Source organism: Vulpes vulpes, chromosome 12 (genome assembly GCF_048418805.1).
Source record: "Vulpes vulpes isolate BD-2025 chromosome 12, VulVul3, whole genome shotgun sequence".
NCBI classification, from domain to species: domain Eukaryota; kingdom Metazoa; phylum Chordata; class Mammalia; order Carnivora; family Canidae; genus Vulpes; species Vulpes vulpes.
In genome coordinates, this window is record NC_132791.1 from 177,696,115 (window position 1) to 177,723,335 (window position 27,221).

Consider the following 27,221-nt stretch of genomic DNA (forward strand, 5'->3'; position numbering starts at 1 on the left):
AACTGCTTTTGGCGTCTGTGTGGCATGAAGTCTTGAGGAAAAGGAGGGGGCTCACGTTTGTTACCATCTTGGCAGCCACAGTGGACCACAGATGATGATCACAGAGTTAGGAAGAAAGGGGTTGGGGTCAGGGAGGGGCCTCGAAGTCACAAGCAAAATTCTGGGGTCTGATCCAAACCCCAACAAAAAAACGGAATTGACTTAATGGACTTCCATTCGCATATTCCGCAGACAACAGGCACCTGCTGAGTGCCAGGCCCTGAGCACTGAGTGTGGGGTCGGCTCCCTCTGCCAGGGGCGTAGAGCTGCTCTCTGGAGCGAACACCAAAGCAGAAGAGCCCAGAAGCTAGATCTGCCGTGACAGGTGCTCGGATGCTGCCTGACTGGCCGCCTCAGCCCTCCCCAGCGTGGGTCCAGCGGACTCTGGCTGCCCCGCGCCCGCCCCCGAGAGGCCAGTGGGCTGTGCGTTCCCCAGGCCAGCTGCTGGCTCGGTTTCCCGCTTAGAGCCACCCTGGCCACGCGGACGCGGCCAGCCCAGGGTTCGCCCGCGGGGGGCGGGGGGGCGGCCAGCAGGAGGCAGCGGGGGGGCAGGCAGAGGGCAGGAGCAGGCCACGCGGGACTGAGGGACGCTGCCACAGGACTCAGGATCAGGCATCTTCCCCGCCTTCGGGCGGTCCCGCCCCCCTCCCGGCCGGGCAGTGGGGCCAATTCCCACAGTGGGCTTGGGGCACCAGGAGCCAGGCCGGCTGCCCCCGCCGTGAGGCGCAGCCCCGCCCGCCCTCATCCCCTCGAGCTCTGCCCTGCTCCCCGACTCTCTTCGGACTTCGACATGGCTGGAGAGCCCGGGCCGGGCCCTGCGCACCCGGGCCTCAAGCGGCCTCAGGGCACAGCCAGCCCCTGGTGAGTCTGCCGTGGCCGTGGCCGCAGCGTGCAGGGGCGGGAGGCTGGCTGCTGGCTTGTCCTTGTCCGAGGCTCTGGGCTCCCCTGCCAGGGAGCGAGGCCCCCAGGAGGCCAGCTCGGGCCACCCACCAGGGCACCTGGAGGGCCCCTCTCTGGCGGCAGCTTTTGACTGCAGATGAGGGAGATGACCCAGTTCGTTCCAAGGCCCCTGGTCACCGTGTCCGCCAGCACCATCCTGCTGACAGAGCCAGGGCGCCTGGGTCCCTCCCAGGGGACCTGCACCTGCACCGTGGGATGCGTGGGGGCGGTGTCCAGGTATAGATGTTTGGGAAGCAAATGGGGACTTTCCTGGATGAACTCCTGGCCCTTAACTTGGGAAACTTAAAGAAAATGTTCAGAAATCTTTAAACATTTTCAGAAAGGAGTTCGCCAGACTCTACCGGCCACTGTGCCATTTTCGCAGGCGTAAGGGCAGTGCGCCCCCTGCGCTGGGCATCCGTGGGGGCCTCGCTCAGCTCCTGCGGCGGGCATGCGGGTGACTTCTCCCTCCCGGCGGAGGAGGCAGGGACGCAGGGTTCGCTGCCAAGAACTGCACCGTACAAATGCCCTGGTACCGAGGCTCCCAGTTTCTTTGGGGTTCCACCTTGCTTCCTCTTCCTGGAAGGGAGTTGGTAGGGCTGGGCTAGGGGCTGCTCCGAGAAGTCTCTGCGCCTCCTTGACCTTGAGACAGGTGAGGCCAAGTTGCTCCCTGCCAGCAGCCGGCCGAGGGCGTGTGTCACCGCCGCCTGCCAGCTACCCACGTGGGTGGCTTCTCCACTGCTTCTGCTTGGGGCTGATGAGTAGGTGTCTGCTCCTGGGGAGCCCATGGTTTTCTAAACTTGACCTCGGCCCACAGCACATCCTATGGCTGCCTTCTAGTTCTCTTTTTGTGGGGAGCCCAGGCTCGCAGACTGTAACAGTTAGCGCAGACCAGGGACCAGATGCAGCTGCCCCCTACGGGGAAAGAGGCAAAACCACAGGCTGATGACTGAGGGGTGGGGAGGGGGTGAGGGGGTGTGGGGGGGTCAGGGTGTGGGGGGCAGGCAGAGCAGAGCCCCCCTTCCTCAGGCCCGGAGGGACCCTCTGCGTGCAGCAAGCACCGCTGGGGGGTGCACGCCACCCAACACCTAAGTCCCAGGGCCATCCTGCTCTCAACCCGCGCAGCTCTCCCATCTGTGCTAAGCGGTCAGGGAAGTACCATTCCTGTACCATTCATTCCTGGCTACTTTAAAAAATCATTCTGGGGCGAGGTGGGGTGGGGGATGCGGGTGGAATGGAAGGGAGAGGGGGAAAAGGAAAAACTTCACAGCTGCATTGGCCGGGAATCGAACCCGGGCCTCCCGCGTGGCAGGCGAGAATTCTACCACTGAACCACCAATGCTGCGCCGGCAGCAGCCCCGCTCCGGAGGCTCAGGAGCTCCGCCGCCGCCCGCGCCCGCGCCCGCCCAGGCCCCGCCCCGCGCCCGCTCCCGCCCCGCCCCGCCCGCGGTCCCAGGGCCGGGAGCGTCTCCTCCGCGCGGTGGCGCCAGCGTCGCCTGTGTCCTCGCTCCCGAGCGCGCGCCCGCTGCTCCCCGGCTCCCGGGAGGCTGCCTGCGTCCTGCACCCCCGCCCCGCCCCGCCGCCCCGCGCCCGGCTCTCACGCGCTCCTCCCCCCAGGAAGGCCTCCCTCCCACCCCCGGAACCGGCATCCCTGCTGCTTCCAGGCCGCCCCTCCGGACCTCCTGGAGCCAGAGAGCGGGGCGGGGGCGGGGGCGGCCGGAACCGCCCCCGCAGGCCGGGCCTGGGGGGTGCAGGATGCCGGGGAAGGGGCCCGAAGGTCGGCACTCAGACCAGTGGCCCTCCAGGCCTCCCCCTCGCGGACTGGGCCTGAGCCCGGCGCGGGGGAGCGCAGCACCGGAAAGTTGTTCCAGAAACTGTACTGTCCGGCCCGCATCCCCTCTGCCCCCCCTGATCACCCTTCCAGCCCCAGGCGCAGGCGGCACCTGAATGAAGCTCCTGCAGCTCTGTCCTGCCCAGAGCCTCCCTGCCCAGGTCAGGTCCCAGCTGTCCCTTTGCACCCATCTCCCCAGCCCTCCTAGGCATCGGTTCCCTCCCTGGAGATTCATGGCACTTGAAAGAAGGGGCAGAGGCCTTGCAGGAGGGTCTGGGACCTTCCTTCCAAACTCCTCTCCTCTCCCAAAGCCTCGAGCAAAGACGAAGGTGGCCTGGCCACAGCCCCAACCCTGCCTGGCCAGCCCTGCCAGTGCTGGGTGGCATCCTGGAGATCCCAATACAGGGATTAAAGGCTCTCACACCCCCACTGTGGCTTTGGGCCCTGACTTAACTCTTCCCTTTCATCCTTTGCCAGACTAAGATCCAGAAGGCCAGCTGTTCCTGGGTCGGGCAGAGGAAACTTTGGAGGGCCCCAAAGGCTGCAGACAATTGTCCCCCTCCTGTCACCTGGAGCCACCTGGAAGATGCCCCTGTCAGAGGCCAGACATGGGGAAGCTGTGGTCTCCCAAAGTGGCCTTGGTTAAGTCCCTAAGGGCGCTTCTGGTGGAGAGTCCTGGGGTTCTAAGGAAAAGTTGTATACCTCAGTTCTTCAGGTTAAACTGGGGTCTAGGCAGGGCCTCTGGCGGAGAATGACCCCTCCCCTATTTGGCTCTATTGCAGCACGAGTGATTATGACCTGGACCATAAGCTGTACAGGGAAGATGTCCCCTACAGGTAGGTGGTTCTTGTCCCCTCGGTCCTCCGGGGAAACAGGTGGAGCTGGTAAGCCTGACTCCCTCTCTGTCCTGTCCCAGTAGGGTGTATGAATACCAAAGGATCCCTCCACTCATCAACCGCGTGCCTGTCAAGATCCGGAGGACCCAGGTGGGCATGGGGGTCAAAAGCAGCTTCCGTCTTCACACGGGCCCCAGGAAGAGCCACCTGCCCCGGGAGCAAATAAAGCGTGAGTGAGGGGGCACAGCCCTCAGCAGGGCTGGGGAAGAGCTGGGCAGACCTTAGCGGTGAGGGCTGGCCTGGGAGCCCTGGCAGCAGCGCCGTCTGCGCCTGGTGGGACACCAGCTCTGGCCCCTCTCCAAACAGTCCCGACTGAGGAGCTGCACTCCATCAGGGGGGAGCTGAGCCAGATCAAAGCCCAGGTGGACCGTCTATTGGAGAATCTGGAGCACATGGGCCAGCAGAGGGACCAGCTTCCAACTGGGGGCCTGGGACACATTCCCAGTAAGTTCCAGCTTTTCCCACTGCAGAGGGTGCCAGGGGGTGGCACCTGGGGTCCTGCCCTGGGCTGTCTGCAGGGCTCCTTCCTGCCCTCCCAGGGTGTACTCTCTCCCACTCCCTCTGCTTGTTCCCATGGCTTGAAGACCCCATGGCTTCTGGATTGTTCTATGAGCCCACCCACTCAGCAGCTACCTAGAGGCAGAGCTGTGTCCCAGCGCATGCCCATCTTGTCCTCTTAAGCCCTAGGCACCGTTGATCAGTGCTGGGCACCAAGTGGCCTCTCTCAGATCAGCTGGGGCCTCCAAACCTGGCCTTTAACTATGACTCTCCCCGCACAGGGTCAGAGGACAGTGAAGAAAACAGAGGCCCAGAGAGTAAGGGCTCCTCATGCAGAATCACGGAACTCCAGCAGGAGCCCCGGGGCCAGAGGGCCCATCCAGAAGCAGACAGCTCTGAGGACAGCACAGACCCAGAGGAGGCAGTGAGTGGCCTGGCACCTCCCCCATCCTCACCCTCCTTGCGTTTGGGTCCTTGTGGCTTCCTGTGAACAAGGGAGAGCCTCAGGTTTGTGCAGGAGCCCACAGTGGTGGCTGAGGGGACACAGGACTTCTGCCACATGCAACTCCCAGAAGATGGCCCTGCACTGCTTTTTATCCCCTCTCATCTCGGGCTTGACGGCTCAGCTGGACTAGGGGCTAGTTCTGGGCTGAAATACAATCATGTCCTGGAAGCTGGGTGGCGGGCTTTGAGCACTGCAGAAGGTCACAGGTTTGCCTCATGGTCCCAGACCCCTTGCCAGAGGCCCCAGAATTGGTTAAAACTGGCCTTTTTCCTGGCCCTGCTCCCACACCTTGTGGTGTACCATGCTCCCCAGGGAGGCTGGGGCTCACAGACCTTCCTGGACGGAGTACATCCAAACCAGGATGTGATGGTCTGATGATAGCCCTTTGGGTAGCATTCAAGGGCCCCAGTGTTCCCTGCCCTACCACATTCTCCTCCCTTCTTGATAATCCCTGAGGTGGGCCAAGCCCCATGTGTTTGGGCCACCTCTGCAAGGTCCAGGATGCTGAGGGGCTGGAACAAGCTTCCCTTCCTCCACCTGTCTGGCTCTGCCCCCTGGACTGCTGGGCTCCGCAAAGTCCTTACTGCTGTCCAGGCCTGAGTCACATCTGGGAAAATATTGGGCTGGATGAAGGGACTGCTTTGGTGGTTCTGGGTTCTCAGGCCTCAGGAAGAATCTAGAGTAGCACTGAGTGGGCAAACCTGCCGAGAGACACGGGGTTGAGAGGAGATGTTGACAGACAGGCTTCCCTTTCCTAGCCATGCCATGCCTCTCGGCCCTCCTGGCCAGAGTCCTGTTTCTCTGTTTCCTGCAGGTGAAGAATCCTGCATCGGACCAGGAGGGAAGCCAGTAGAATGGTGGAACCCCTCTGGCTCCTTCCTGGATGGCTCCCTTCCTTGCTTCGTGTGGGTTTTTGAAGGCCTCCTGGAGGTGCCTGTGCAGCCCAAAGCCACCCTTCTGGAAGGAGTGCAGTGGAAGCGGGGGCCTGGCTCAGCCAAACTAGCCATGAAGCTTCTCCGTAATGGTGGCTTTTGGAGGTCATGTTTTCAGATGATACGGGCTGAGGGTGGCCTGCAGCTGCCTAGCATAAGCCTCCCATCCTCATGAAGCTGAGGCCGTCTTGCAAGGGGCCCCAGGTCCCCCTGGGTACACATCAGCCCCCAGTGACTGCAGGTACCGTGGTGGCTGCTCCCCACTCCGAAGGCCCTGCCAGTTCTGAGTAGGCAGCCAGCACAGCTCCCTCCAGCCACAGTGGCACACCGGAAACCCTCATGTTCCTACGGTCCCCCTTCCAGTCTGCACCTGGGCTTTCAGCTCCTCAGTGTGCCCCACATAATCCCCTTTGGTTCCAGACTCCCCATCCACCCTGTAAAGCCATCCTTCAGAATAGGGACATCATTTTTATGTTCTGCTCCTGTCTAGTCTCTTGCTAGCGTGATACTATGTGTTTCAGATCTGCTCTGGAAATAGTACTGTATCAAAAGGGGGAAAATGCACAACACTTTCCCCCCTTTTGGGGGTCAGGGGTTCTTGGTAGGGTCATCAAGCCTCATTCTGGTCCTTGGGCTGCCTCAGGCCAGGCCTTCCTGGAGAAGCTGAGCAGGCCCCTGCATCACAGAAGTTCAGCAGCTCCTACTAAGCCAGGGCACAGAAGAGGGGACCAGGCTGCCCTGCCTTCTTACAATTCAGACCTGAGCACAAACCCACAGAGCTTATGAGTCACGCCGGGAAGATCCTGCTCTTGTGGTCACTCAGGCCAGTTCTCCATATGGAATGATGGCCAGGCCACATCCGACTTCCCAACAACCAGCAGCTCTTACTCCTGGAAGTTCATCTGCCCTTTCCCAGGAGACAAGACTGGACCAGGGGCACCAAATAATAAAGCCAACCTGGTGGGGCACCTGGGCTCAGTCCGTTAGGCATCAGATTCTGATTTTGGCTCAGGTCATTATCTCAGATCATGAGATCAAGCCCAGCATCAGGCTCTGCGCTCAGCATGGAGTCTGTGTGGGATTTTCTCTCTTCTTCCCCACTGTCAACCCCCTTGCATGCCTCTAAATTAATAAATAAAAAAAAAAAAAAAAGGCAGCCTGGACCCCCACTTCTTAGCAGCAGTGGGGGAGGCCTCTAGCTTCCACCCAGAGCCAAACCCCTTCCAGCTACCCAAACCTGAGCTGTGGTCTTGCCCAGCACCAAACCAGAGGCCACAGAGTACACCCAGAGTGCTCCTGCCACACAACCTTCCCTACTGTTGTCACCTTGGCAATGGCCAACTCCGCTACTCTAGGGGCACCTTCCCCTCCTTCAGAGCACATCCCCCCACACCAACTCCTGCACCTCCTTTAGTTTCAGCCAGTCTTTTCTGCTTATGTTGGTCTAAGGAACAGGACACATTTAAGAAAATGCTGTCCCCAACCCCTTGACACCAGGAGTCGACTACAGGGCACAAAAGAGCCTTGCTCTTTTAAATTCACTACCGAGATGAACCACAATAGACTTTTCCAGATATAAAGGAGTTTGTTTTAGCTCAGATATAAATGAGAAGGCACAGCCCCCTTGTCCATTCTCTCAAAAGCAGCCCAAGTCTATAGAAGGGAGTCACTAGCTGGCCTGCACAAGGTCCATCCCTTACAACAGTTCCAAGTCCCGTCCTCCAGATGAGTCCAGCTGAAGTCCTTCCCAACCTGGGAGTCAAGCTGCATTCGCAAGTTTCTTCACCTGGGTCGTAGCTGGGAAGCACCTGCTCAAGTAGAAACGTTTCTTTGACATTAGTCTCTAAAGAGCCGCCCCAACACAGCCGTCCAGCGCTGTGCACGCCCCGTCGGATCCTCTCCCGCCCGGAGTTCTCAGCGCCGCGCAGTCTGGCAGCTGACGGCAAGGGTCCTTCGGGGGACGGGGGCAGCTCGGTCCTCGGCGTCCGTGGTCGCTCGGGCTCCGGCTCAGGACGGCGCGGCGGCGCCCCTCCGACGGGCAGCCCGCACCAAGCACTGCTGCAGCACGGGGTAGAGGCGCTGGCAGCCCTCCAGGCCCAGACGCACCGCCTCGGCCCAGCTCTCGGGCGGGCCGCCCTCCCCGCTGCCCAGCAGCCCGGCCACCTGGTTGAGCACCGGCATGAGCGCCACGGTGAGGCCGGCGGCGGCGCGCTCCTCCTCGAGGCGCGTGGGGTCCAGCAGCCAGGTGGGCGCGGGTTCCGGCGTGCGGCTCAGGCCGCAGCCCACCACCAGGTCGTACATCTCGACCCCCGCGTCGGCCAGGGCGAGCGCGGCGGCCGTGAGCGCGGCGGCCAGCGCCGAGCCGCCGTCCTCGAGCAGCAGCGCCGACACCTCGAGCTGCGCGCGCGGGTAGCGGCCCAGACGCACCGCCGGCTCGAGCGCCTCCTGCAGGGCCAGCGCCAGCTCGCGCTCCTCCCCGCCGCCCGGGGGCGCGCGGCGCCGGCGGCCGGCGAAGGGCGCGCGGCGGAAGTCGCAGAGCAGGCGGCCGCGCAGCGCGGCCGGGGCCTCGCCGCCCGCTCCGGCCGGGCCGCCGCCGCGCTCGCTGCCCTCAGCCTGGCGCGGGCCGGACACGGCGCACAGCACCTTGGTGCCGCCCGCCTCCAGGTAGGCCGAGCCCTTGGCTTGGCTCAGGAGCCCGGCGCGCGCGTACACGGGCCGCAGCCGCGTCGGGTCGCGGGCCGCGGGCGCCTCGTCCTCGTCGGCCGCGTACAGCTGCGGCGGCTGCGACTCCTCGGGCCCGCGGATTCGGCGGTGGTCCCCGGGCATGGCTGCGCCTGGCGTGCGAGCCGCTTCCGCCCGTCCCCTCGGCCCCGGCGCCGGCGCTTCCGCCCGCTTAAAGCCGCGCGCCCGCGCGAGGGCTGTCGGGATGGCGGCGGCCGGCGCCGCCCCGCCCCCTGCCGTCCCGGAGGAACAACAGCCGAGCCGCGGGGCCGCCGCGGGGCCGCCGCGAGGCCCCTGGCTGAGGGGGTGGGCCGACGGGGGGACCGGGCCGGCCTGCCTGAACGCTGCTAGCCTCTCGGGCCAGCGCAACCCCAGGGCGTACGTCTGCGTCCTTTCACTTGTAAAGGTTGAAATTATTTTGCACTTACACGTGTGACCATCTCCTACATGTTCCCGTCTTGCCCAGGACATTGTCATTCCTGCCATCCTCAGTGCCCTGGCAGGCATAACGCTTGCTGAATGGAACATTCTCTCTCCTGCACTGGATTGTGTACACTCCGTACCCGTACCCCTAGGAGCCCTCACCTGGCACGTCTTGCTGAACCATGTCCTCAGCACCCTCCCCCTGCTGCTGCCCTCGCCCCCAGGCTGGTGACAGCTAGCCTCTGCTGCTGCTCTCCTCCTTCCTTGTCAGCGGGACTAGTTAACCTGGGCCCCACTGCCAACTGTTGTACCCAGGGAACACGAAATCAGCCAGAGCTAGCACAAACAAGCAGAACCTTTAACCTCCCCAGCGAACGGTTTCCAAACCCAGCTGTCTTCAGACTTGAGTGAAGGGATTCAGGACCAGGGCAGGTCCCGATCGATGCTATCCATCTTTGGGTCAGGGAACCAGGAATGATGGGTCAAAGGGAAAGGGGTAGTCACCTAATGCACCCTAAGAACACCTCTGATCTCACACCTGACTGCTCAACATCAAAAAGGAGAGGAAGAGGGACACAGGCCTAAGAATGGGAGAGCTTCTCCTATAAAGTGCTTCCAGTAACCCCATGGCCCATCTTCTATTGAATGACTAATGTCTCTCCATCTCACCCACTCAACTCCCCATCCTATGGGCCACCTTCACCAGTGTCTTCAGGTAATCCGAGAGGCCATTCCCAAAGTTCAGGAGTTGAGCTGGACTCGATGAGGACCACAACCAGAAGCCAGTTGGGGCCATAGGCTATTACACAGGGGGCTCCTATGAGAGGTGGGGGGTTAAGAGATCACATAGCATCATCGAATATTGCACATAGTCCTTTTATTCTCTGCAGCAGAGAGGCCTAAAAGAACTCTTATCTACAGACACGAGCATGACAATGATAAATAGCAATCCTGGGGTAGTGGTTTTAGAGATGGCGCTGGTATGTCGGGAGGGCTCAGGGCAGAAATGTAATGTGAGAAATGAGTCACAGGCTAGCTCCCAGGTGCGTGAGTTCCAGTTACTGCTGGGTTAGGACAGACAGGGCTGTTTAAAGGTCCCAAGATCCAAATGTCCTCATGGCAGGTGGAGAGCTGGCTGGACGGATGCATTGGGTAAGTGAAGGATGCTTCCCAGTAGAAGCTGCCCCTACCCTTCAGTTCTTCACATCTCCCAGGTGGAGCTGGGCAAAGGAGGTGGCCAGCTGCAGTGCCTCCTGCAGGCAGCCCACATTCTTGCCTGTGGCCTGAGCAGACACATCTTTGCCACCACCTTTGCCGTCCATCAGCCCTGACACCTGCTGCACCCACTCACTGGCTTTCAGGCCCCGGTTGGCTGCATTCTGGAAGAAAGAAAGGGGACATGGGAGTCAGGACAGAAGACAAGACTGAGGAAGACATGGAGAGGGGTGGAAAAGGAAAAGTATGGAGGAGCTTAAAGGCCCACTCCTGCCCTCCTGGGTGCTGCCACCAGGGTTGAGACAGATCCTCCAGCTGGTACTACAGCCCGGGGCAGGCACCAGCAAGCCAGGCTTCAGCATGATTAAACACATCCCCCCCAAGGAGAGGGCCTGAGGGTAGGGGTGCTGGAGGAGGTGACAAACAGGGGGCCAGAAGAATGGCTGTTTCTAACTGGCTGCACACGCAAACAAGGGTCTTGGGCAAACAACTGTAAGAACCAAGCTTCCTCAGAAAAGCTATAAATACCACTTCCCACTAGTACAGGGCTGCAAGGTGTTCTGACCTGGGGGACTTGACACAAACACGTGATCCTGCCAGCTTCATTATCCACTGTGAAGAGCATGGCAGATGTCTCAGGGGAATGCGTCTTGAAGAGCTTCAAGGCTTCATTCAGGGCCTATGGGGAAAGCTGATGTCAGGCCACAGCCTGGGGAAGGGGTGCCATGCTCTGCATGGTGCGAGTCTGCAAAGCTCAGTTCTCAGAGCACCCCTGCGGCCCACCCCCTTCTAAGAGCAGGTACTGGTTCCAAGAGTCTGTGTGGAGGAGGACGCGCCCACACTCTGGTTCTGAGGTGTGCCTTACATCTCCAGGAGCTGTAGCACTCAGGCCACCAGCCCCCTCCATGGCTCAGCCTAACCTCAAACCAGAGAGCAGACCCTCAGGCATCCACTCTACTCAGAGCCACAAAGCTCACACTTCAGCCAACACAGGGCTGAGACCCAGAAAGGAGACAAGTAGTAGACAGGTAAAAGCAACACAGGGAGTCCCAGCCCCCACGTTGCCTTGGCCGAGGCACCGCTTTCCATCTCCAAGATGACAAGGGGCTGGTTGGGGTTGCTGTCAATGAGTTGCTTTGTTTTCTCCAACACCTGCAAGGAAATCCACAAGAGAGGCTTCAGGTCAAAGGCCCAGACAGCTGTCCACACAGTCTCTGCTGGGCGAATCCTCCTTGTTCCCTTCCAGCCACCAGTACAGCAAGACTCACTCGCTTCTGGACATCAGCTTTGCTAGCCCGGTCTAAGTCATCCATGATCTTCTTCAAAGATTTGAGATTCTCCCGGAATTCATCCTTCTGCCACTGGGGGATGACTGCAGTGGCCAGGGCCTGGAACCAGAACCAGAATACCACTGGAATCTGGACCACAAGGAGCTAGGATGTGAGACATAAGTCCACCCCACCTTTCTGGCTTTGAACACCAAAGTCTTCCCTGGCTAGTATCCAGAAGGAAAGAGAAAACATAAAACAAAAAGGTATCCACTGGCCTAGAGACCAGTCACCCTATAAGCAACTATATGAGTTGTACCAAGTAGGGCGAGAGAGAAAGGGGCAAAGAGAGCTGAGGCCCCTTTAAGAGTTGGTCCCTACCAGGCAGTGGACACAGCCTGTGATGGGCTCACAAGAAGCCTCCACATATTAACAGAGATGAGGAGGCCTGGCAACAGTGGGCACCCATTCCCCCAAGTCCCTCAACACTGATGCCCACTGGTGCTTTGAACGGGCCCTGCCACTGGCAGTGGGGGCAGCAAGCAGATTCCAGGAGTTCACAGGCTGGGATCCACGGAGACCCCTTTGCAAGGCTGCCAGACAAGAGATCAAAGGTCCACTGCCCTGAGAACCAGGACCTGAGAGTTCAGGGAGTGTCTGACTCATCTGGCCCCGAGCAGGGCCTGAGGGGGAAGGCCGCCCCTACCTCCCCAAGGTCAGCGATCTCCTTCTGCACGTCCTTGTTTGGCGCAGTCTGGGCCTTCACTTTAGCCTCCATGACAGAGAGAGAGTTCTTCAAGCTCTCTGCTTTCCTGAGGGCCTAGAGAGGGGCAGAGTTGTAAGCTCCCAGTCAGGTAACTTTCATCTTCACTCCTGCTGTAAACTGGGGCAAGCACTAATGGCAGGCTACGGAACTCCCAGGATACTAGAAGTTTCTCATTCTTCTTAAAGAAGAAGCCAGCGTTGATGGCCTCATGCCCTAGCCCTCCTCACAAGCCTGACCAGCAGGAAGGCTGCACTGCCTCAGGCTCAGGGGAGAACCAACAACTCCCGAGTCAGGAGCCCTTCTCACTCCAACAAAATGACCAGTCCTCAAGCTTCAGCACCTATCAGGCCCCAGCTGCAGTCCCCAACCCGGAGCAACTAGCCCTGTACACTATGCGTCTCAAACTAGGCATGTACACCCAGGGAGATGTGAGTCAGTGCTGGGGGCACTGGAAGCCACAGCAGAATTACGGCTTACCCTCCTAGAAGCAGATACATTATGGAATAAATGGCAGAATTTTTTTTTTTTTAAGATTAAACACAGTATAGCTAAGTAGTCCTATACGAGGACGCCTGGGTGGCTTACCGGTTGAGTGTCTGCCTTTGGCTCAGGGTGTGATCCCAGGGTGCTGGGATCAAGTCTCACATCGGGGTCCCCACAGGGAGCCTGCTTCTCCCTCTGGGTATGCCTCTGCCTCTCTCTCTTTCATGAATAATTAAATAAAATCTTAAAAAAAGTCATGTAGGTGGTGGTTCTTTTCTGCCAGGTAGGGATCACTGGCAGACAGTTTGGGGGTAGCATCCTACTTCCAATTCTGTGTGTAGCAGCTACTTAATCGTCTACACTACAGATTCACAGACTGTGCTCCCCCTGCCTTGTTCAAATAACCTACAGACCAGCCTGCAGCGCTCACCTTCTGGGCTTCGGCCCCTGTGACAGCAACGATCCTCCGGATACCCTTGGCAATAGCTTCTTCACTCACGATCACAAAAGCTCCCGCATGACTGGAATTCTGCAGGTGCCTGATTGGCAGAGGACAAAGTCCACGGTGACAAGAAAGCCCACGCACCCTGGTCCTTGCCACACCCGGGAGACCATAATGAGAGCCTGAGGTCTCTGAGGTTCCAGGAAAGCCCCGACAAGGGCACAGCGGGAAGAAGCCCTTCACTTGATTTCAGGGTATGGCTCAGGCCAGGAGTCAGAGAAAGCCTAGCTGGAACTGAGAACACTCTGACACTGAGACACTACCTTTCTGAGCTTCAGTGTTCTTACGTATAAAATGCAGTTAATTCTCCCTCACAGGACTACTGTGAAAATCAGATGAGATCAAACAAAGTGCCTAACACCCAACACAATGTTCCTGCTGGTGGGCTCTACATTCATTCCTAGTTCTGGTCCTCTTTGCAACAGAAACTATATTCTTCTGTTCCTGCCACTACTGACACTATCCGAGGATTACCTTTAAAATCTCATAATCCTAGAAACAGGTTTTATTCCCCAGTTGCTCAGAGAATTTCAAATGCTCATTAAATTTCAGTCATTCTTTCAGTGGCATTAAAGGCTTTGTAGGTAGCTTCCCGTGCTCTAAAGAGTGAAGAGGCATTAAGGCTGAGTGGGGGTCAGGTGAAGGCCCAATTCAGCTGGGCACAGGAATGAGGTGCCCCAGGTTCCTAGCCATCCTCACACATGCACCTGTTCCCTGCCTGCAGCTCACAGGAGGCCCTGGATGGGCTCTACCATGGCCTGAAGGATGTTCTTCTCAACGAGATTCCTTTGCAAGCAAGAACTTCCCAGGCCACCATACCATCCCAAAATGACCCCAAGGGCTACAGAGGACTCCAGCTGGAAACAAGTGGTTCTTGCAACCCAACCTGAGCTGGGTGTGCGGTGGGGCCTGACTCAGGGGCCCTGAGTCAATGGAGTGAATCCCCAGATGCTGCTCAAGCTGGCAAAAGAAGCTAAGTGAAGACCCCAGAATGGAGAAGAGCTAGGAACAGCTCAGGAGCTTGGTGAGCACTCCATGGCCTTCCTGAAGCCTGAATTCACAGGCCTTCTTATCAGAATCAGCCCAGGAGTGGCGCAGCGGTTTGGTGCCTGCCTTTGGCCCAGGGCGCGATCCTGGAGACCCGGGATCGAATCCCACGTCGGGCTCCTGGTGCATGGAGCCTGCTTCTCCCTCTGCCTATGTCTCTGCCTCTCTCTCTCTCTCTGTGACTATCATAAAATAAAAAATAAATAAAAATTAAAAAAAAAAAAAAAAAAAGAATCAGCCCAGGACACAAGAGCAAGCAACTGTGAGCTAAATGTTAAGACAATGCTTTTTTCCATCCTAGGAAGAACATTTCATCACAAAGCCAGCAAATGTCAATGCCGGATGCCAAGGGGTCTGACAGTGCCAAGGGGTCTGACAGGAGCACGGGATCCTAAAGTTCTTGGGAATGCGATCTGGCAAGTGTATTTCTGAGAACTTCATTTCAACCCTATAAAAGCAAGCGTGGGTCTAGCCTATTACTCACTTCCTCCAAGGATAGCACCAGATTAACAAAAAGCCAGTCCCATCCACTGCTCCCCTTCTACTCACGTTCCCCCACAGAACTCAACAGAAGTGAGTGAGCCAGCAGGGCCAGAGGGGTCTTCCAAAAGCTCGGACACTGGGACCCCAATGGAGACGACTCGCACAGGGTCAGGATAGGTTTCATCAAACACAGCCCGTAGGCCCTGGATGGCTTTAGCTGCTGCCAGGGGACAATCCTGGGTGTAGACCGGCTGCCATGGAAAGAAGACAGAAAAAAAGGTAGGAAAAGATCTCTGGAGGGGCAGTAGGAAGTGGCAGGGAAAGCATGGTCTTGTAGGCAGGACTCTGGTTTCTAATCCCAGCTCTGCCCATCATGTGCCCTGAGCCTCCTGAAATAAGGCACCATGAGTAAAGTCAAAGGGATCAAAATAGGAATTTCCAATTATTTTGCTAAACTGTGAACCAAATCTCATATGGATGCACTATAGTTGTGTGAAATAAAACCAGAAAAGCTCTGGAGAGGGTAGAGCACAGACCTCCCTCTGCTCCCTTCCCCAGAGGCCCTAAGACCCCTCCACAGGATACCACCACTGCCCCTACACTCAGTGCAGTTGAGAATTACTGCTTCAAACAAATCTGTGTGTTTAGCAGGGTATGGTCCAATAGAGGAAGAACATCTGGACTTCAGAGAAGGCTCCACAAAGAAAAGCACCGGTGCGGGAAGAAGCAAGGCCCATGACCCAAGAGCTGATGCACAATCCTACCTTGGCTGCCTCAATCATCCCATTAGCAATCTCTTCAGCCTTCTTGATCTGCTGGGTGGACATGGCTCCTTTGGCAGTGAAGTCAAACCGAAGGCGGTCAGGAGCAACCAGGGACCCTTTCTGGTCAGCTTCTCCGAGCACAGAGCGAAGGGCGAAGTTCAGAATGTGCGTGGCTGTGTGGTTGCTCATGATGGGCCTCCGTCGGGGCTGTGAAGGGCAGGGGCAGCTGGTGGAAAGGTCTGCCGTCATCCCCTAGTATCTGCTCTCTCCTTTCCCACTACTAGAATTTTTAGTTGGATACATAGCTGCCTGGAATAAGGGCTACGTTTCCCAGCTTCCCTTGCAACTAACTGTGGCCATATGACTAAATTCTGGTCAATGGGTGGTGAGCAGATGTGATGCATACCATTACCGGGAAGAAACCTGCCCTCCCCTTCCTCTTTCCTACTACCTAGACTAAGAAGTAAGAGTTGGCAGATTATGGCCTGTGGGCCAAAATCTAGCTTTTTGTCTTTTTTCATCAATAGGTTTATTGAAGACAGCTACACCCACGTGTTTATATATTATCTATGGCACTTTTATGCCACATCATCAGAGGTGTACAGTTGTGACTGAGATTATATGGCTCACAAAACCAAAAATATCAACTATCTGAAACTTTACAAAAAGTTTGCCAATGCCTGGCCTACCAATGGATCTGGTGGCTACCTTCTTAGACTATGAAATCAAGGGCAACAATGAGGGTAGAAAAAAAAGCAAGGAAAAACTGGGCCCTATGCCTTTGTGGGGCAGAGCCTCTGTATCAGCTTGGACTCCAAGATGAGAAACACATTTCTACCTTGTTTTAATAAGCTCCTGTTATTTTGGAGCTCGGTCACACAAACAGGATCTATTTTTTAATACAGGATTCTGGGCTCCTGAAGGAGTATTTGTGGTTAATCTGGAGAAGGGCAATCCATGAAATGAGTCTATAAGTCTCAACTAAAATCACTGTCATTTGGGATGCCTGGCTAGCTGAGCTGGAGGAGCAGTCGACTCTTGATCTCGGATTTGAGCCCCATACTGGGTGCAGAGATTACTTAAAATAAATAAAAAAAATAAAAATAAAATACAATCACAGTCATATGATTTGAGAACATACACATTTAAGAATTCACAGCTGCACCGCTCATAAAATGTGCTCCTGCATCAGATTTGTAATAATCTTTTCTCTGAGGAGTGATCAACAAGGACTAGACCAATTTAAAGCCAAAGAAGATGAGTCCTTTACATAACGTGTATCAAGTCACCATGACGTACACTTGAAATACTTTGGAATTTTATGTCAACTATACCTCAATAAAGCTGAAATTTAAATTTTTTTTTAAAAAAGGGAGATGATTATTAACCAGGTCCAATGCCAACCAGCATATTGCAACTCACCTCGTCAATAAACAGCCGGACCTGGTCCCCCACTCTCAGACTGCCGTAGATGGTGCCTATGTGCAAAACATACCCTCCTCGCACCTGAGCGTTCTTCACTGTGAATTCCATTTTCTAAGAGCAGTCCAGGAGAACAACATGTAAATAAATCCAACATATATATACACACACACATACATATATATCTTTATATATGTTACATATTTTCTAAGCCCTTCCTTACTAATGTGGGTATATGCCATTATACATACTTTATATTATTAATACCATTATATGTATTGTATATATGCACACAGACACCATTATCCACTGAAAACTAATAAAAAGCAACCACACTAAAGTGAAGCCCGGTGGCTAGAAGCAGAGGCTGGAACAGGAACAGTAGTTCATTTCAGAAAGAACTGTCAATTACAGAACCAAAGCATCAAGTACAGGCCCTAACAAGAAAAGATGCAGATGGATCTCCTAGGAGAAATCAATTACTCCTCCAACTCTGCCAACAAGAAACCATCATCACCCCAAACTTGTGATTTTCTCCAATGGACTTTCCTTTAAAACAACCCTCCCAATTTCCTCCTCCTCCTCCATAAAATATCAGTTCTTCTCCTTCCTTTGTTGGACTTGCCTATGGTTTTGCCATAGCTTACATGTCCCACACTGCAATTCTCTGCTATTTCCCAATAAACTCACTCTTCCTGGTAAAATAACATATTCATTTTTAAGGTTTAACCATACCTTATTTACCATTAAATATATAGACCACTTTATATGTGCACAAATATATGTGTATATAAACACAGATGCTAAGGAGCATCTTAGAGAATTTAAAGCCACCAGGAGGAACCTGATGCCCATGAGATGAGGTAACTCATCTAAGATCACAGAGTCAACAGTGGCAGAGCTAGAGGCTGGGGCTTCTGCAGACTTCAGAGAAGTCTGCTCTCCAGAGAGCTACCTTTTCTTCTTCATGAGGAAAGCCTGGAGGAACCCAGGATCAACTGATGCAACCTGACTGCAAGGATCCTGCTAAGAGGGACTTAATGGCAACTGAATCAGTAGTACAAGAGGCAACTCACTTGGCCTCAGAAACACTAATAATGAACCACACCAAAAGATCAGTTATGTCTGCTCCCCAAGGCCAGGAGTGTGAGGAGCCAGAAAAGCTACCCCAGTCCAGCCCCAGCCCTCAGCTGGATGCCCCATCCCTGGCCAGCAAGGATGAACAGTTGGCTCACATCTTCACTGTTGTCCTCAACCTTCACCAGGTAGCCTTCATCATAGATCTGCCCTCCTTGTTCAGCATAGAAACAGGTCTTATCCAGCACCACTCCACACTCCTGGCCTGTGGACACTTCTTCCACGAACATCTTATCCCTGCGCAGAGCCACCACTGTGGCCACTACGTTCTCAAATGCTGCAGAGAAGGGGAAAAACAGAGTCAATGACTTCATCACACATTCTTGTCTTTTGCTGGATTCTCCTTTGGTCCTTAGGTTCTGTCTAATTTTATTTTACAAGCAAGACCATTAGACTCAACAAAAGGGCTTAGTACCAGGGAATGTAACACTCAGTAGAGTGACCCAACTGTCATAGCTTGCTTGGGACTCGGGGTTTTTCCAGGTGAAACTTTCACATCACTGGGGCAGTTCCAGTCACTCTATCTCTGAGCTACTGAACAGGAACCCAGCAAATCTGGTTAAGTATTTAGAAGCAGTAATAAATTCCCTACTCCCAAGGTCAATTCACAAAGAATTTATTCATTTTATGGGCTTGCTTGGATAGATTTAGGGATCTCTGACAGAACAAAAGTAAAAACTACATTGCCTGTTTCTTTCTTTTGAGGCTTAACTTTAGAATGCCACTATTCTATTCCATTCGTTCATTTATTCATTTAATTAATTTCTGCAGGGCTTTAACTCAAGACCCTAAGATTAAAAGTCACATGATCTACCAACTGAACCAGCCAGGCACCCCTAGAATGCAGCTATCCTTGATGCAAAATTCAACAGCCACTGATGATTGTATCATTGCCCATTTCCTGGTTTCCTGAAAGGTGTTATAGTTAGGGGAAACTAGGTAAAGAGTATGAGGACTGTCCTATGAATCTATAATTATTCCCAAATAAAGAGTTAAAAAATTAATTGTCATGGGTCTCTGGGAGTATGAAATTGCAGAGCATGACTCTAGTACTACAGGAGAGGCAGGAGAGGCTCTGATAAATACCCTAAGTTCTTAATCTTAAGACTCAACAGAGGTATACACAGTAATACAGGGACGTACTATAACTCCCACTGGAGTCCGAATGGTAATTATACTTTGGGGAATCCTCTGTTGCTTCCAGACCCTTCTCCCGGAGCTCTTCAATAGCATAGATGTCCAGCATAATGAGGTCTTCCCCACCAGCTCCTTTGCCCTGTGATTTCAGCTGCCAGTAAGAGAAAATAAACAGAAGTTACCCTAATGTGGGAAAAAGGATTCTGAGATTCTAATTCAAATTGCTAAACTATGCCCAATATAAAGCTCTAGAACAGTTTTTCAATCTTAGCACTACTGACATTTAGGGCCAGGTAATTCTTTGTTCTGGGTGGCTGTCCACTGTAGGTTACTGAGCAGCCTCCTGGACTTCTAACCACTTGATGCTAGTAGCATCCTACCCTCAGCTGTAGAAACCACAAAGTGTCCTCACACATTATTGACAAATATCCCCCGAGGCGAAAGTGCTCTCGTTTGACACTCACTGGTCTTGGGGAAAATAGAATTTCAAAGACTTTAATGGAAGGAAACTCTTGTTCTTTGTAGCCAAGTCCTGCCTTGTTTGGTGCTGGGTTTCCTGCTCACTCCCCAAATTCTTTACCTGGGCCAGTTTCCTCTCCTCTTCAAATCCATCCATATCTACCACCATGCCTTTCTCTTCAGCAATCAGTCCAGTGAGATCCACTGGAAACCCATAGGTGTCATAGAGGAGCCAAGCAGTGTCCCCTGGAGCACAAAGGGAACTGTGTAAGATTGACACGACAGTCCCCACCCTTTCCAAAGGAAGCTGGCAGTGACAGAAGGAACTGGAGACAAAGCAAGTTAGTATTGATTCTGTTCACTTGTCAGAAAATCTATCAAATCCTTCAGAATTGACCTGGAGGAAGTACAGGAGGTCTCCTGGTAAAGTTGTTTCTTAATCTGAACATGAGTGTACTCAGTTTGTGGAAATTCATCATGCTTTCCCCTTGTACCTTATGCTGCAATAAAAAGTAAAAAAAAAAAAATTTTTTTGGAGTTTTCCAGTCTAGTAAAAAAAGAAGAAAAAAAAAAAAAAAAAAGAAAGACAAGTTGCAAAATAGTATATATGTTCCCCTTTTGCTGGAAAACACACACATATGCCCCTACATACATGTGTATGCAAATAGAGAAAAGCCCTGAATAGTTATACAACAACAGGTAAGAACTGTTACCTCTGAAAAATGAGTTTAGGAAAGAGAATTTTCATTTTTTACTTCTGTGTTATTTAAACACTTTGCCACAATAACATATTACTTTTATAGTTTTATGATAAACCCAATTTTATAGTAAAAGCCATATAACCAAGCTATCCTTAGCCCTTGGAGACACGGGACTCCAGTCATTTTTGAAAATGGGCTTGCCTCTTCTGGACAGAAGAACCAGCCTGGAATAAAATGGGTCCTTACCAGGAATGGTATTACAGTCTCCCAGGCTCTGAATTTTCCTATCCAAGATGCGGCGCCCTCTGCTGAGAGTCTTGAGAAATTGCACTTCTTCTTCATTAATGATGTCCTTTACCATATCTGGGTCTTTCTTCAGCTCAGGAAATGCATCTCCCTGGCAAAGGAGAAACAGAGATGTGGGCTCAATAAGGACAGGGAACATTCCGTGACCCCCCTCAAAACTCTCATTAACAGTATGCTAACTCCCACCTCATCCCTCTAAGCTCTGTGCATTAGCAGAACACAGTTAAGCAGGGAGGTACACCTACCAAAGACTGGACGACAACATCTACTAATGTGGCAAAGAACCCTCTGCTGGCATTGAGTTTCTCATGGGAATATCGAACAGCCCGGCGGAGAATCCGTCTCAACACATACCTGAAAAATGCAGAAAACCATCTGCTGTAGGCAACTTTCCAAGGTAAGCATTTGGTAATTCTAATTCGGGGCTTTTAGAATTCTACCCAAAGCAACATGACTAGTTTTTTCTTTTTCTTTTTCTTTTTTTTTTTTTTTTAAAGATGGTATAGGTAAGAGAGGGCTAAACTCATAAGTAGTATTTATAGCTATGACTATTTTTTTATTTATTTTTTAGTTATGACTCTTTAAATCAGTGTGTTTTATTTTTTTTTTTAATTTTTAATTATTTATTATAGTCACAGAGAGAGAGAGAGGCAGAGACACAGGCAGAGGGAGAAGCAGGCTCCATGCAGAGAGCCTGACGTGGGACTCGATCCAGGGATCGAGGATCACGCCCCGGGCTGCAGGCGGCGCTAAACTGCTGCGCCACCAGGGATGCCCTGACTAGTTTTTTCTTTCAGAGACTTTCTTTGACCCTAAGACTGCTTTTCGTGTGTCCCTGAGGTCATTAATTCCCGCAGAAAACTCAGGGATATACCCACAAATATGCATCAAAGATAACTTTGCTTTGTTTTTCTACCACATTCTGCTGATCCAGAGATGGAGGCAGGTATAGCCCAGATGGCTGATGCCCCAAATCCCAGGTACTGCCCGTCAGTAATAAAATTGCCTGGGGCTTATCAGTATCTACCCCTTCCCTCCTTGCCAATATCCTACTGGACAACCTAAAATACAATCTGTATCCTATCTTGTACTTAGCAGCAAAGATTTAATATAGTGGCAACTCTGTAACACGACCTAAAACTCTCTTAATCCCTTAAAATATAAATAAAGGGATTCCTCCAACTACCTAAGACAAATAAAAGAATAAAGAATGGCTTTAAGTTCCATGGAGACTCAACAAACTCAGTGGCAATCCTAACACCATGCCATGTACAACAAACATACTTACCCCCGTCCTGTGTTGTCAGGTCGGCCACCATCGGCCAGTGCCACGGTGATGGTCCGGGCATGGTCAGCCAGTACCCGATAGGCCATATCGATCCCATCAGCATCATCGGCACCAACTTTCCCAGTGTATGGCCGGGCACCTGTGCCCTACAGATAAAAACCAGGAGGAAGCTCTTTATGAAGTAGCCCTTCTGGCATGGCCTTGCTCTGGAGGTTCCAAGAGGACTGAGTGAACATAGAAGAAAAGGATGACCCTCTTGCCAGATCTTTTAACACCAAGAAAGGTGACAGCAGGGGTAAAGAGCCTCTAGCCATGCCCCTGCACTCAACAAACTACAGCGACTTGTGCTAGAACCTCTGAGGTTATTAACAATTAAAGTGACAGATGGTCACAGGTACTCTTAGCTGGCAAAGATATTATGTTATCTCTGACAGTACTGCTAAGAGTCCCACCTAGACACCTCCACAGAAGTCTGCAATGTTTACAATAGGACCAGTACCTTCTGAATGGCTTCAAAGTAAGGAACAAAGAGGTCAGTGTCATAGTTGGACATCTTATTTTGCAGTACAGACACCAGTCGCTCCAGGCCCATCCCTGTGTCAATGCTTTTCTTAGGAAGAGGCTTCAAAATGCCATCGCTTTCCCTGCAAGATCCAGAGAAAGAGGAAATTGAAATTACTCTGGGTGCTACCTCTCCCCACTGGTTAAAACTCACTTATATAGCACAGATTGCAGGCTCTATTTGCCATTTGCCTGTCTGGTTTGGTGGGAGGGAGGGGAGTGGAGGGGAAAAAGGAAGTAGTACTCTGGGGCCTATTACAGAGTGAGGCAAGGGGTGCCTGGGTGGCTCCACTGGTTAAGTATCTGCCTTCAGCCCAGGTCATGGTCTCAGGGTCCTGGGGCAGAGTCCTGCATCAGGTTCCCTGATCAGTTGGGAGTCTGCTTCTCCCTCTCCCTCTGCCCCTGCCCACGACTTGTGTGGTCTCCCTCTCACTTTCTCTCTTCCTCAAATAAATAAAATCTCAAAATAAAAAGTGAGGCAAGCCTCAAGCTAATGAACTTTAAAATTGTAGTCCATAGGGATGCCTGGGGGGATACACTGGTTAAGCGTCCAAAACTTGGTTTGGACTCAGGTCACTATCTCATGTTGTGGGATCGAGCCCCACATCATGCTCTGCGCTCAGTCCAGAGTCTGCTTCAGATTCTCTCTCCCTCTCTCTCCTACCTACTCTGTCTCTGTCAAATAAATAAAATCTTTAAAAAAAAAAAAAAAATCGAATCAAATCACAGTCCAAATTACCGCAAAAATGACATTAGGAATAGTCTTGAAGTGAGTACTATGTGGAATAAAAGTAATTTACAAAAGATTAAATCCAAAAATAAAAATAATAATAAAAAAACAAAAGATTAAATCCAACCATGTCCCAGAGATCAGAGGGAAAACCTGAGAAATAAAATCTAAATATTGTCCACAAGATCCCCTGATGCCTTTAGTGCCTTCTATAGCTCCACTCCACTGTCCCCAAAGATGAGGATGAGAAGACAGCCTTGTGTTGCGTTCCTCTTTCTCTACTTGGCTTAAGGTGCTGCTATTAGCATGAACAGTTCAGGACCCCACGGCCACCTGTTATACTGGATAAACACAAGGTTCCAAATCTCCAGCACATTGGGGTCATCCTGGTTGACGAGGTGTGCAGCATCCCGGCCACCAATCCGGTCATAGTGGATCTCACTGCAGGGACCACACGGGCCCGTGTCACCCATCTCCCAGAAGTTATCCTTCATGTTGCCAGGGAGGATTTTGGTGTCATCCAGCCTGCACAGGGTAGGGAAGACAAGCCCAGTTATAGCTATTGACAAGATTCTTGCCCAGACTTGCATCCACCACAAAAGGAAATTCTTATGCATTTCCAGCTTTTAAAAAGATAAAGTTAAAAAATGACTAAGCGATGACTATAATAGAATACAAAATATACATAAGGGGCTACATTCTTAAACTAAATAAAAATGGGCAAAGATAGGGATTGAGCCTAGGAAACACATAAAAATGAAAACACCTATGCTCAACAGGACCAGAATTTAAGCAAACACTTTCTTTGCAAATGTTCTTTCATTTTAAAAATGGAAACAGGGCAGCCCCGGTGGTGCAGTGGTTTAGTGCTGCCTACAGCCCAGGGTGTGATCCTGGGGACCCGGGATTGAGTTCCACGTCAGGCTCCCTGAGTGGAGCCTGCTTCTCCCTCTGCCTGTGTCTCTGCCTCTCTCTCTTTCTGTGTCTCTCATGAATAAATAAATATAATCTTTAAAAAAAATAAATAAAACATTTAAAAAAAATGGAAACAGTATAAGCATTAAAACCCCTACTGAGTATTTCAAGTCACTTCTCTATGTCCCAATTTAGTCCAGTGTTTCACCTTAAAATGATACCAAAAGGAATTTAATAAGATTAAAATTATTTTAAAAATATTGGACTCTGCTAAGAACTGCTAGGTAATACAACACTCAAAAGAGATTGAGCATACTGGATAAACAGAGTCGAGATATACACAAGCCAAGCAAAACAGGATTCCTAAGCCAAGAGTACTATTTAAGGTTCACATGCATTACTGCCCAAAATGTCCAAGTACATGTAGACCACAGAATCTAACCAAGTAGGTGTTTCAGACCAGGTACCAGGGGAAGCTGGACTGGAATAATATTCCTGGAGTAAAAGTAATTAATTAATACATGAATGAATGAAACTGAGAAACTGTGCTAAGTGTGGTAAAAAGCTATGCTTTTCTAAGAGTGAAAAGAATAAGAAAATGAGTAGGGCACCTAGGCGGCTCAGTCAGTTAAGCGTCTGCCTTTGGCTCAGGTCATGATCTCAGGGTCATGCCCCCTTCCTGCTCCTTGCTCATCATGGAGTCTGCTTGGGATTCTCTTTCTCCCTCTCCCTCTGCCTCTCCCCTTACTCACACTCTGTCTCTTTCTCAAATAAATGGATCTTTAAAAAATAAAATAAAAAAGGCAAGGAATGCACTAAAGGATATTGCACCCAGTCACTTCCACCTCCATCTCAAAATGTATAGCCCAAAACAAGAAATGGCAATGCACTCCAAACTCTAATACCCCACTATGGCACCAAGTTAGAAATCCCTTTATTCCTCCACACTCAACATGTGAGATACATTCTTACCCTAAGTTTTGCCAGATCTGTTTGCACTCTAGGTCTGGTTCTAAACCAGCTGCTTCATCCCCACCAAAGTAAGTAACATAAAGTCTCTCAACTGGAATACCAAACTCTTGGGTGAGAAGCTCCAGAGCCATCTTACATGCCAATTCCTATAAAAAGACAAAAAAAGAAAGGACATGGAATGTGGCCAAGCCAAAATCTATTTAGTATGAGTAGAAAATGCCCAGATCCTAGGAACACAAATATAAAACTGCAACATCTTCACTATCAACCCAGCCAAATAAATTCAGGATCAATTTATACAAGACCTCCAAAATGTAACCTGAAAACATCAAGTGAAAGGTACTACTTTCAGGAAGTCTTAGTATTAATAAATATCCTTCTTTCCTGAATCTCCTAGATGATACTTCCTATTTTATAACAATCAAAATTGGAATCCATTTCCTTCAGTGGAGAGGATCATTTTGCTCAAAACCCCAAAGGAATCTTCTCTTTGAGCTTACCTTGAAGTAATCTCCAAAAGACCAGGAGCCCAACATCTCAAAGAAGGTGTGATGATAGACATCCTTGCCAACGTCATCTAGATCATTGTGTTTGCCCCCAGCCCGGATGCATTTCTGGGTATTGGCAGCTCTGCTCAGCTTTGCCATAGGGTGAGATGGGTCAATAGTGTTCAGAAAGATGGGTTTGAACTAAAAAAGAAAGGGAACATTTCAACTTTTAAGAAGATGCAGATCTATCAGGTGGTCACATGCTGGCAAGAAGAGACCACACATAAACTGTTCAGTTTGTGGTTTAATTAGCCGGGAATACAGAAACTTGGGAGGTAGGCGGCCTGATGGAGCCACAGCAGAGGCATCCTATCTTGGAGCAGCTTTTCCCTGGTCCTAGTTCTCTCACAGTCCCCACCACTGCCAGTAACACCACCTATACAAGGAGAAGGCCTGCTGGATCTGTGCTAACAGCCAGAGGTTGATGTAGTGAAACTCACGCTTCCTCATAAGTCTCCGGTGGTCGGGGCTTAGAACACCTTTCTGGAAGAACTTATTCTAAAAGTGATAGGGATCCCTGGGTGGCACAGCAGTTTAGTGCCTGCCTTTGGCCCAGGGCGCGATCCTGGAGGCCCGGGATCGAATCCCACATCGGGCTCCCGGTGCATGGAGCCTGCTTCTCCCTCTGCCTGTGTCTCTGCCTCTCTCTCTCTCTCTCTCTCTCTCTCTGTGTAACTATCATAAATAAAAAAAATTTAAAATAAATAAATAAATAAATAAATTTTTAAAAATAAAATAAAATACATAAAAGTGATATGTGGGAGATCCCTGGGTGGCTCAGCGATTTAGTGCCTGCCTACGGCCCAGGGCGTGATCCTGGAGTCCCAGGATCAAGTCCTGCATCAGGCTCCCTGCATGGAACCCGCTTCTCCTTCTGCCTGTGTCTCTGGCCCCCCGCCCTGTCTCTCATGAATGAACAAATAAAATCTTAAAAAAATAATAATAAAAATAAATTAATTAATAAAAGTGATATGTTGGGGCGCCTGGCTGGCTCAGTCGGTAGAACAAGTGACTCTTGATCTTGTGGTCATGAATTCAAGCCCCAGTTGAGCTTAGAGTTGACTTAAAAAGAAAATAAATAAAATAATTTTTAGGGGGATCCCCAGGTGGCTCAGCGGTTCAGCGCCTGCCTTCGGCCCAGGGCATGATCCTGGAGTCCCGGGATCAGGTCCCGCCGTCGGGCTCCCTGCATGGAGCCTGTTTCTCCCTCTGCCTGTGTCTCTGCCCCTCTCTCTCCTCTCTCTGTGTCTCTCATAAATAAATAAAATCTTAAAAAAAATTTTTTTTTAAACTGATGTAGTGGCTTCATGGTAAAGGTGATAAGGAAGAAAAGAAACTGAGACCTATTAAGGGAGTAAAATCAGCACAACTTGGCAAATGACTTGTAGAAAGAAGGTATTATTTTGCTCTCAGGATTTATCAACTTAGACTTTGATGTATCATTGTTATGTAACTTTGCTTTATTTTCCCACTAGACCTGTCCAATTTGGTAACCACTAGTCACTTGTGACTTGTAAAATTAATTAAAATGAAATTGTTAGTAATTAATTAAAAATATTTAAAAACAAAAAATTCAGTTCCTCAGTCACACCAGCTCAATAATCATGCATGGGGTTGGGGTGTGCCTAGCTGGCTCAATTGGTGGAGCATGCAACTCTGATCTGGGGGTTGTAAGTTCGAGTCCCACACCAAGTGTAGAGCTTACTTTAAAAAATTAATTAATTTTTAAAATC

The 27,221-nt window shown here is 51.5% G+C and overlaps 3 protein-coding genes and 1 non-coding gene across 7 annotated transcripts in view; 1 reads left to right on the top strand and 3 right to left on the bottom strand.

The window, feature by feature from the left end:
* The first annotated feature begins 792 nt into the window (after nucleotides 1-792).
* LOC112929541 (RNA-binding Raly-like protein) lies at nucleotides 793-6,112 on the top strand. 2 transcript variants are annotated; one of them, XM_072731535.1, is made up of 6 exons: nucleotides 793-900; nucleotides 3,592-3,645; nucleotides 3,726-3,874; nucleotides 4,012-4,149; nucleotides 4,485-4,627; nucleotides 5,523-6,112. In XM_072731535.1, the coding sequence occupies exons 1-6, from the start codon at nucleotides 830-832 to the stop codon at nucleotides 5,559-5,561; spliced, it is 594 nt and encodes a 197-aa protein (XP_072587636.1). In that variant the 5' UTR covers nucleotides 793-829; the 3' UTR covers nucleotides 5,562-6,112. The 2 variants fall into 2 exon arrangements, with proteins under 2 accessions (XP_072587636.1, XP_072587637.1); XM_072731536.1 differs by having other exon boundaries at nucleotides 3,729-3,874.
* Nucleotides 2,250-2,320, bottom strand: TRNAG-GCC (transfer RNA glycine (anticodon GCC)). Its single transcript has one exon. It is a non-coding gene; the product is annotated as a tRNA-Gly (tRNA).
* A 1,093-nt stretch (nucleotides 6,113-7,205) lies between the features above and the next one.
* On the bottom strand, nucleotides 7,206-8,511 carry EXOSC6 (exosome component 6). Its single transcript, XM_072731537.1, has one exon. The coding sequence runs from the start codon at nucleotides 8,464-8,466 to the stop codon at nucleotides 7,648-7,650; it is 819 nt and encodes a 272-aa protein (XP_072587638.1). The 5' UTR covers nucleotides 8,467-8,511; the 3' UTR covers nucleotides 7,206-7,647.
* Nucleotides 8,512-9,644: 1,133 nt separating this feature from the next.
* Nucleotides 9,645-27,221, bottom strand: part of AARS1 (alanyl-tRNA synthetase 1) — a 53,717-nt gene continuing 36,140 nt past the window's right edge. For all 3 annotated transcript variants that reach the window (XM_072731538.1, XM_026011662.2, XM_026011663.2), the window contains exons 3-21: nucleotides 25,441-25,629; nucleotides 24,941-25,086; nucleotides 23,387-23,578; nucleotides 22,262-22,406; nucleotides 21,763-21,908; nucleotides 20,720-20,828; nucleotides 20,415-20,565; nucleotides 19,589-19,713; nucleotides 19,015-19,159; nucleotides 17,970-18,148; nucleotides 16,735-16,848; nucleotides 15,313-15,519; nucleotides 14,615-14,799; nucleotides 12,947-13,055; nucleotides 11,974-12,087; nucleotides 11,268-11,387; nucleotides 11,065-11,151; nucleotides 10,565-10,678; nucleotides 9,645-10,163 (exon numbers count right to left, since the gene is read on the bottom strand). In XM_072731538.1, coding sequence (XP_072587639.1) covers nucleotides 9,978-10,163; nucleotides 10,565-10,678; nucleotides 11,065-11,151; nucleotides 11,268-11,387; nucleotides 11,974-12,087; nucleotides 12,947-13,055; nucleotides 14,615-14,799; nucleotides 15,313-15,519; nucleotides 16,735-16,848; nucleotides 17,970-18,148; nucleotides 19,015-19,159; nucleotides 19,589-19,713; nucleotides 20,415-20,565; nucleotides 20,720-20,828; nucleotides 21,763-21,908; nucleotides 22,262-22,406; nucleotides 23,387-23,578; nucleotides 24,941-25,086; nucleotides 25,441-25,629 — 2,763 coding nt within the window. In that variant the 3' untranslated portion in view covers nucleotides 9,645-9,977. The remainder of the gene's footprint in view (nucleotides 10,164-10,564; nucleotides 10,679-11,064; nucleotides 11,152-11,267; nucleotides 11,388-11,973; nucleotides 12,088-12,946; nucleotides 13,056-14,614; nucleotides 14,800-15,312; nucleotides 15,520-16,734; nucleotides 16,849-17,969; nucleotides 18,149-19,014; nucleotides 19,160-19,588; nucleotides 19,714-20,414; nucleotides 20,566-20,719; nucleotides 20,829-21,762; nucleotides 21,909-22,261; nucleotides 22,407-23,386; nucleotides 23,579-24,940; nucleotides 25,087-25,440; nucleotides 25,630-27,221) is intronic.

Excerpts from the sequence above, each read along its gene's own strand:
- LOC112929541 (XM_072731535.1), top strand. The coding sequence starts at position 830 with ATGGCTGGAGAGCCCGGGCCGGGCCCTGCGCACCCGGGCCTCAAGCGG. Across the intron at positions 901-3,591 it reads CAGGGCACAGCCAGCCCCTG|CACGAGTGATTATGACCTGG; the intron begins GTGAGTCTGCCG and ends GCTCTATTGCAG. Across the intron at positions 4,150-4,484 it reads GGGCCTGGGACACATTCCCA|GGTCAGAGGACAGTGAAGAA; the intron begins GTAAGTTCCAGC and ends CTCCCCGCACAG.
- EXOSC6 (XM_072731537.1), bottom strand. The coding sequence starts at position 8,466 with ATGCCCGGGGACCACCGCCGAATCCGCGGGCCCGAGGAGTCGCAGCCG.